This window comes from Falco biarmicus, chromosome 3 (genome assembly GCF_023638135.1).
Source record: "Falco biarmicus isolate bFalBia1 chromosome 3, bFalBia1.pri, whole genome shotgun sequence".
Lineage (NCBI taxonomy): Eukaryota > Metazoa > Chordata > Aves > Falconiformes > Falconidae > Falco > Falco biarmicus.
In genome coordinates this window covers 105,137,710-105,145,933 of record NC_079290.1, presented here as the reverse complement: position 1 = coordinate 105,145,933, position 8,224 = coordinate 105,137,710, and the positions used below count along the sequence as shown (strand labels likewise).

General features: G+C 42.5%; 1 protein-coding gene across 2 annotated transcripts; it reads left to right on the top strand.

The window, feature by feature from the left end:
* Positions 1–1,156: 1,156 nt before the first annotated feature.
* On the top strand, positions 1,157–7,136 carry TNFRSF4 (TNF receptor superfamily member 4). Of its 2 annotated transcripts, none has more exons than XM_056332981.1 (7): positions 1,157–1,460; positions 3,850–3,972; positions 4,335–4,436; positions 4,849–4,915; positions 5,455–5,684; positions 6,003–6,128; positions 6,855–7,136. In XM_056332981.1, exons 1-7 carry the CDS (start codon positions 1,319–1,321, stop codon positions 6,923–6,925), a joined length of 861 nt encoding a protein of 286 aa, XP_056188956.1. In that variant the 5' UTR covers positions 1,157–1,318; the 3' UTR covers positions 6,926–7,136. The 2 variants fall into 2 exon arrangements, with proteins under 2 accessions (XP_056188956.1, XP_056188958.1); XM_056332983.1 differs by lacking the exon at positions 1,157–1,460 and adding an exon at positions 1,650–1,841.
* Positions 7,137–8,224: the final 1,088 nt, after the last annotated feature.

The window sequence follows — 8,224 nt, the reverse complement described above, 5'->3', positions numbered from 1 at the left end:
CATGATGTTGCTGTTCAGTCCTCCCGAAGAGTGCAGGCTAATTGGGATTCCACGTGTACTCCTGTTCCAGTCACATCTCCTTTGCCTTTAGGTGTGAACTGACTGTAGATCTGCTTTGTCTGGGAGGTCTGGCTATTTTTTTTAACCAACGTAAATAAAACATCTTTCGCTGTAGGATGTCTTGTTTACTTGGGCCTTTGCATAAGAGTTGCTCAAGTCTTTTAGAACTGGAAGACCTAAAATTTGGATCCTAGATCAATAAGATCAAGCTAGCAAAAATTCCGGTAGTGAGCCTGGAAAGTTAAAGCCACTAATTCTTAGTGTGATCACTTTTCTTCTCTACTCCACATGCTTGTGTTGGGCGCGGGCAGGACCGCAGTGCCAGTGGGCTGTTCAGCCTGCTCTGTCACTGCTGGCTTGCACAGCTGGATGGAGAAGCCCTCTGGGGGTGTGGATTCCAGAGTTAACATGCTTCTGTGGAACAAAACAGGCATCAGAAGTAGCTGGCACATGAATGTTGCATCCTGTGCTTTCATGGGGCACACCTCTGCTGGAAGCTTTTATTTCCATGGGAGCAAATGGTGGGGGTAACAGAGAAGTCCCCGAGTCCGGAGTCAGAGGCTTACTGCTCTTCAGCGGCCGAGCGGGGAGCCTGGGGGTAAGGGACTGGGAAATGGACACTGCGAACGCTTCTCATTTGTAGCTTTTGCTGTCTCCAAATACCAAGGGCAATACCAAGATGACTGATGATCTATGATTCTGCACTCTCCCTGGGAAGAGAAATGTATTAACAACCTTATTTGTTATGCAGCAATAAGTTGTGGGTCTGTGGTTAGGGTGAGACCAAGGGGAGAGAATCTGTACTTCGTCTTTTAAGCAGCAAGCCTGTGGGCTACGCTTCATTCTGCCTGTGGCTCTCATTCATGAAGGTTTTCAGGTGTTACCTCTGTATGGCTTTAACATCACTCTTCACAACAACAAGGATCATCTCTTCCAGCTCTCCTGGCGTTCAAGACCTGTGTTTAGCACTGTGCAGAGAGGTACGTACCTGGCTGGAGCCACTCTGGTTTAAGGCTGTGACTGGAAATCTTTTCATAACACTAGTCATCATGCTGTCTTTCTACCTATGAATATTTCAGTTGTGAACAGAAGAAAAACAGTGGGTTTGTGGGGTGTGGGAAGAAGGATGGGGGCGTGGAGCACATGCTGGGAATTTCCCAGCAACTGACATGAATTTGTGCTGGTCACCAGCGATTTAGAATCTCTTCTCCAAGAGTTTGCTGCTATCAGAATTTTTCAGGGACAGTAGGGCTGCATTATGGTAGCTCTGGGTTTTTATTCACAGTTTTCTACTGTTCTGTTCTTGCTGCTGGCAGTGACTGTTAGCCATTGCTTGGGACTGAAATGCAAAGAACATGAATATCTTTTTGGTGAAAAATGCTGCAAGGACTGTGCCCCTGGTAAGTAATTTTCACTGGATGTTGGTTATACTTGCTTGATGTAATATTTATCAGTTAATAACTCATGACTGGTAGAAAACAGCTTGATGGATGGAAATACCATGCAAATGTAGGAAGCATAATATGGAGAGAAAGCATTTGATGAGGAGACTTTCAGTATAGACTGACCGAGATTATTTCTATAAATTAATTTAGGAATCCTCTTTGAAAGAGCTACATGTTCTTTGACTTCTTTTGTGTGGCTCAGCTGGCTTAATGTGTCAGTCTGGGCATTTTCATTGTGGGAGCATTAGCTGAGAAAAGATGGTAGCATTTATGTTACTGTCCTTTACTGCCACAGAAAGAAGCTCAGAAATCTTGCAGAAGAATGGAAAATGTCAGGTAATTAATTCTGGTGGTATAGATGTATTTTAAGCTTCCTTTTGTTACGAGGTTTATACTGCTTGGAGTGTTTTTATGGAGGAAAAAGATATGCTTGATTCATAGGCAGAGGTTAGCAAAGCGTAACTTGACATGTAATGTATTTGTTTCCTCCTTTCTTATTGTAGAAACATAATGAGCCTGAATTCTGAGTTCTGCATGTGTGTGGTTTTTTCCACAATCTGACTATCTCTGAAGGCAATGCAGTATTGAGAAGAACAAATGCAAAATGTCAAACCTCAAATATTTTAATAGTTGGGATTTCATTATAGAAATGACTTAGTGATGAAGTGTAACAAGAATTAACAGGTAATACAGCTGTTAAAGGAGCAATCCCCTTAACAAAGGGGGTTATTTTTAGTACAGTCAATATTGACTGTACTAAAAGACAGGTACATGCATGTACACACCTAGAGAGGGTGTAAGTCATGTCTTAAATGCAGTTGCAACTTGAAGTCTTGCATATGGTTTTATGTGCATCTTTTCAGAATAGTTACTTCTCTTTTCATAATTAAGTCTACTACACAATATGGTGTGAACTGATGCTGTAGTATTGTCTTCAAGATGCTAATTGGAATAAATTCAATTTATTGCATTCTCAAAATGTTTGAATCTGAGTGTTTCTGAACTCGATTTAAAGAAAGGTGTATTTGCGTGCAGATACAGATAATACTTTATCTCTAAACTTTTTTTGTTCCTCTTTACACTGAAAGAACTTTCATCAGTTTTTTTGCATTGTTAGCAAATCTGCTGCTGTTGCTTCATAGTTTCTTCCTGATTGTGTAGATGGTAGAAATGCAGAAATGTTTTGCTTATATTGTGATAGTTAAAGAGATCTGGTATTTTGCCACTGATAGCACTCAATAAATGAAGAGAAAATTGGAGCGAGCAAGAGACTTGGTGCTCATTGTTCATGTGCAGAATGGGAAAATGGAGAACCAAAATGAAACAGTCTGTGAGAATGAGGATGTATTTAAGCTCAACTGTAAAAATGCTGGTCATGAAAGCTGTCCGTAGTTCCTGCTGTGCGGTATGGAGACAAGCTAGCGAGATAGAAGGAACATGTCTAACTCCTTTTCCAAAATTCACTGTTAACTTGCTGTTTCAGTTTGGGCAAATGGCTTTGCTCACAAAACTTGTCATCCTAGCACATCAATCTGGAATTCTGTGTAAGTACTGTGTATCGTACAGGTTGAAATTTGGGGGTACCAAGCATTCAGAGCTTGTTTCTAAACGTCATGTGTGATACAGATACACTGTTTGGAATAGTAATAAATGCGTGCCTTGCGTCTTGCGCTGTGTCTCACTGTTCATGAAATGAAGCTAGTAACAACTTTGATGTTGGGTGCCAATACAGATGCATATCAAAATATAACCACATTCTTTCATGCCTGATGGGCTTTCAGAATGCCAGCACAAAGGTACTAGAAACATTTATTTTTTGACTGCTTCACTAATGAATTTTCTGTGAACCTGAGCAGTCCATTACCATCTTTTGTACCTGTTTGGGATTACTTTGGGTTGAATTGCATGATTTATTTCATAAGGAAAGGCAAGATCTTTTGTAAAACCATTGTATTATGCTGGAGATCAGACCTATTGCTATGCTAAATCCCTGCTTTTTTTCCTAACTGACACTGGCTGCAAGCTGTGATGTCTAAACCATATGAAAAGGTGGTTTGGAGAAGTGATATTTGGAATCCACTGGCAGAATCATCTGGGGCATTGCCTCAACTCTGGGCAAGTCACCAGGCCCCTGCTAGCCCAGTTTAGCTGCTTAATCTACAGTGATGCTATGGGTCAAAACTTTCAGGGATTCTGGCATGTCTAAATCTGCTGAATGTTTTCAGCCAGAGTTGTAGGTGGAACCGTTTTTTTCTGGGCACATTTTCATTCTAGTGCATGAAAACAAAGAGGGTTTCCTTCTGATAACTATCAGTTCCTCCTTTCTACATGGTCTTTGTTTTAGGTGAAAGAATGAGAAAGCGCTGCACTGCAACAGCAGACACAGTCTGTGCCCCCTGTCAAGATGAGTACTTCAGTAGTGAGCACAACCACAACTTCTGCAAGAGTTGTACAATCTGCAACACTAGTAAGTCAGCTGCATGGTGGACATTTCTTGATACGAGTTTGGGAGGCAGCCAGTCTTCATATGCTTTCTTTGCGTGCTCCTCAAAGGCTGATGGCATACAGCCTGTCACTTGAGATGACCGAGCCCAAAGACTGGGTTATCATTTCAATAGCTGATATCTCCTGGTTGGTTTTGATGGTAGAGCCTTCGAAGGAAGCAGGCTTGTACTGCCTGAAAAAAGGTGTTTTCAGAATTGTTAATAAATGGTTCTCTGCAGTTGTTTCTACACATGACAGATAGGCACTGACTAGTAAATGTATATATTTTTTTATTTCTTAACTTTTTTCTTGTCTCTCACTTGCCCTTTATTCTGTTGTTGCTAGGGAAGGGGAGCGTGGAAGTGAAGAAGTGTGAGAAGACATCTGACAGAATTTGCATGTGTGTTGCGGGCTACATGCCACATGCCAAATACACACTGGGAAGTGGTAAGTTAGTGACGTGTCAGATGCTCCAGCTCTTGCCTTCGCTTCAGATGAGGTCGTTATCTCTGGTGTGAAAGCTGTTGTCATTTGTCTCATTGATATTTCTGCGCAAGTGTTGTAGCAGGGTAGTTGTAGCAAACTGTTGCCCTGTGATTCCTGAGCTGTCAGAAATCTTAATGCTCTCCTTGTTAATAGCCATAATTAGCCAGTAGCGAAAAAGGAAACCTTGCCAGCTGCAGGCTGAAATGAACACTGAGCATGTTGTGTTACTTCTGCTCCAATGACTACGGCGTTCAGAGGGTGTGTGGGTTTTGTTGTGTCTGTTCTGTAGGCTAGACTACTAGTAAAATTACTGTGTAGCTATCATGCAGTTACGTTGCTAACTGAACTCAACTGCTGCCTCCTTTTTTTGCAGTATGCTCACCATGTCCTGAAGGGTCTTATTCTGTAGGAGGAAATGAAAACTGTCGACCTTGGACCAAGTATGTATCCCTGCTCCAAACATGTTCAGAGCAACGTTTCAGGTTTGCTTCTGTAAGCAGCTGATGCCCAAATCGTGGTGTGTAGGGTAAACCTGCAGTGGGTGCACTGCGACTATGTTCCTCATGCCTCCCAGGAGCCTTGAGCAGTCTGCATACTGATTTGAAGCATCTGTCTGCCTTCTGCCCTTTCTCTCTCCACCTACGGCAACAAAAACAGCCTGTGGTTTGTTTTTTTTTTTAACATCTGGATGTTTTGTTTCTATAGCAAAAGGTTCCCTTGCCAAATGCAGCAGTGCTTCAAGGCGTTTGTACACGTACAGATAGATGCTAAGAAACACAGATTGTCAGTTTTTTTCCATAATAACTTCAGTTAGCTTAGTTATTTTTCACATATCTGTAGAATCTAGGAAAGGTGAAGCCTGAGTTTGTATTGATAACACAAGGATTGTAATGTTCACTCATTTGTTCCATGGAGATCACTTACAAAGTCGTTAGTGCAACTGTCTGAAAAACTGCACCAATTTATTTTCCACCTCTAGCTGCAGCATTCTTGGGAAAAGTACTCTTCGACCAGGGACAAAAACAGATGATGCTGTTTGCAGCAACCATGTCACACAGGCAGCTGCCTCTCAGAATGCAACACCTGCTTTGAGTCTCTCCACCGCTGACCACAGGAATAATATGTCGACCACAGTGTTCTCGCCATCCAGACCCAGTGTGATTCCCTTCACTTGCTTGGATACAGAGAGCCCCACAGAGCCTAACTGGGGTAAGGAGCAGGAATGGCCAAGTCTAGTGTCTCCGTTTACTACAGCTGGACAGGAATTTTCACTTGAAACTGACCTCACTGGAAATGAAATCACACTCTTTCTTAGAAACCTTGTCTGTATTGTGTACAGTCTTTTCAGTGAGACACACACAGCATTCCAGATTTCTTGCTAGTCTGCTTGGCAGCTGGGACTTCTAGGCTTTGTGGTTCAGGGGTACTTGTGGGGTTCTTGGTTCCTTCTTTTGAAGCTGGAAAGCTGTGGGAACTCCAGCTAGAAACATGAATCTTTTTTAGTGTATTCTTCTGGTTTTCTTCCAGGGTCTCTATTCCTTATCCTCATTTGTCTGATACTGCTCATAGTGAGTGGAATGTCCATCCTCCTGTTGATTATCCAAGCAGCCAAAAAAGAGACCAAGAGGAGGCCTTTCAGAAACAACCATCACGGTGAGTTTCTTTTTATGGGGAAAAATATATAGGAAAGAATGATCACAGCCCCCTATTTGAACTTTGATAATTTCAATCATGAAGTTTACCTGGCTAAGTAGCACAGTGTCATCTGCAGTTACTACCAGTGGTTGATCCTCTATTTAGTCCTGATGCACTGGAGGTCATAGTGTCTCAAGTCTGCATTCTTACAGAGCACAGGTTCCCCTGCCTGTTGCCACGCAGAAGCATTTTCTCTCTCTTTCGTTGATTTTAATGCCTTATAACTTCCCCTTGCCCCCCACCTAGTCCCTGAAAAATGATGTAATGATTTTGTGCAGGGAATTCAGTACAGAGAGGACCCAGAATCAAAATATTTAAAAGTCTTTTAAAAAGCATATTTTGAAGTCTTTGCCTACGCAGAGGTGAACTGTCTTGAACTGTCTCCTGTAAACACAGGAAAGGTTTGACTGAGAAGAGCTGAACTCTGTATTCAGAACTAAGTGGCAGCCTGGCTCTTGAGTCAGCCCACAGCTGCCTCGTGTTCCATTCATAGAGCAATGAATGAAAATACACTGTTCCCTATCCTTGGTGTTTTCTAGCACTGGCTGGAAAGACAAGCACTGAGCCATATGTCATTCATAGGTGCCTAGTCATCCATGAAACTGGAAAAGTCCCTGGCTTCCCTTTTCCTGCTTCTTCTGCTCTATACAGTATTTTTTATTTATTTTATTATCTGTTTTTCAGATGCAAAGAGCTTTCGAATTCCTATCCAGGAAGAACATATTGACTCCAATTCTAGTCTCATCAAAAACTGACTCCATGTTACGTTACTGTTTCCTGCATTTCTGAGCCAATCGATCGTAACAAGTGATGTGACAGAGCGTGCTGTGACTTTAAGTGTGGGTGTGTGTAACTGTTTAATTGCACTTCGGTTCCTTTGGGTCTCGTTTTGCGGCCCCTTTGGCATTAGGACCCATGGGAGTAGCTGTTCTTGGTGGAATCATGTGATTCTTTCTCTTAGGCAGATCCTGTTGCCAGGGCTGCGTTAGTTTAGTCCTCTGTGCATTGCTAGCAATTCTGTATGTAGTGATAGGCAATTGTCCCTGGACTGAAGAAAGTGTTTAGAAAGGTGTAAGAGCTGATCATTGAGCAGAGGGAAAAACAGGGAAATCAAAAGACCTGCTTTATGACTGCATTTATATTTTGTCTTAGGATTCTCAGTTGCTAAGCAGAGCACGTGTCTCTTCTCAGGTACCTTCAGTGTTTCACTGTAGTTCCCAAATGAACTCTCTTCACTTTAGGTGGAGAATCTCCCCTGATGAACCTAGCCACCTTCCTTTGTGCTTCCATTTTTAAAAGTTATTCCTTCTTGATCGTGTTGAGTGGCATATGTCTGCTATGCCTTCAGACATAGTTGTCATTGCTGGTAACTCTCGTGCTAGCCATGCACCAGAACAGTGCCGGGATTCTGGTGCTAGCTGTTAAGTGATTGCTGGGAGATGGCTATTCAATGCCACCTCTCTTTTCTGCATTTCTTCAAACATACCTATCGAGAAAATGTCATGTTAACACACTGAGCAGCATCCCCATTGTCAGGCCAACAAGTGGAATTACTCACGATCACCAGGTAGCTCCAGATCTCTGAGTGTTTGGTTATATCCCTGAAGATCTTACTCTGTGTGTGGAAGGTAGAATATGTGGACTGCCAGAAGGCAAACACAATGGTAATTTCTGATTAGAATATTATTAGTAGAAACTGTAGTTGAAAATAGGAGGAAAGGTAGGGTCCCACTTGTCTGCACTGTAAACTTCAGAAGTTGCCATGTATAACTGATGTTTTATCTATAAGCCCTGGGCAACTGACACGCTGTGTGCTTCCTCGCGGTGGACACCCCATTGTGCTGAGTAGCCGGGCTTGTCTGTCATCAGCAAGGCTGATGCTTCAGTCAGACTTGCACATCTCCACAGTAAAATTGTTTAGCTTAAATCATTTCTGTGGGGCTTGATTGCTTGCAGTGGCTGTAGAGAGAAACCCACAGGCAAGTTTGGTTCCAGGCAGTGCTCTGGATCTGGGGAAAGTCTGTTTATGTCTTAGGCTTAGGAGCACATACGTG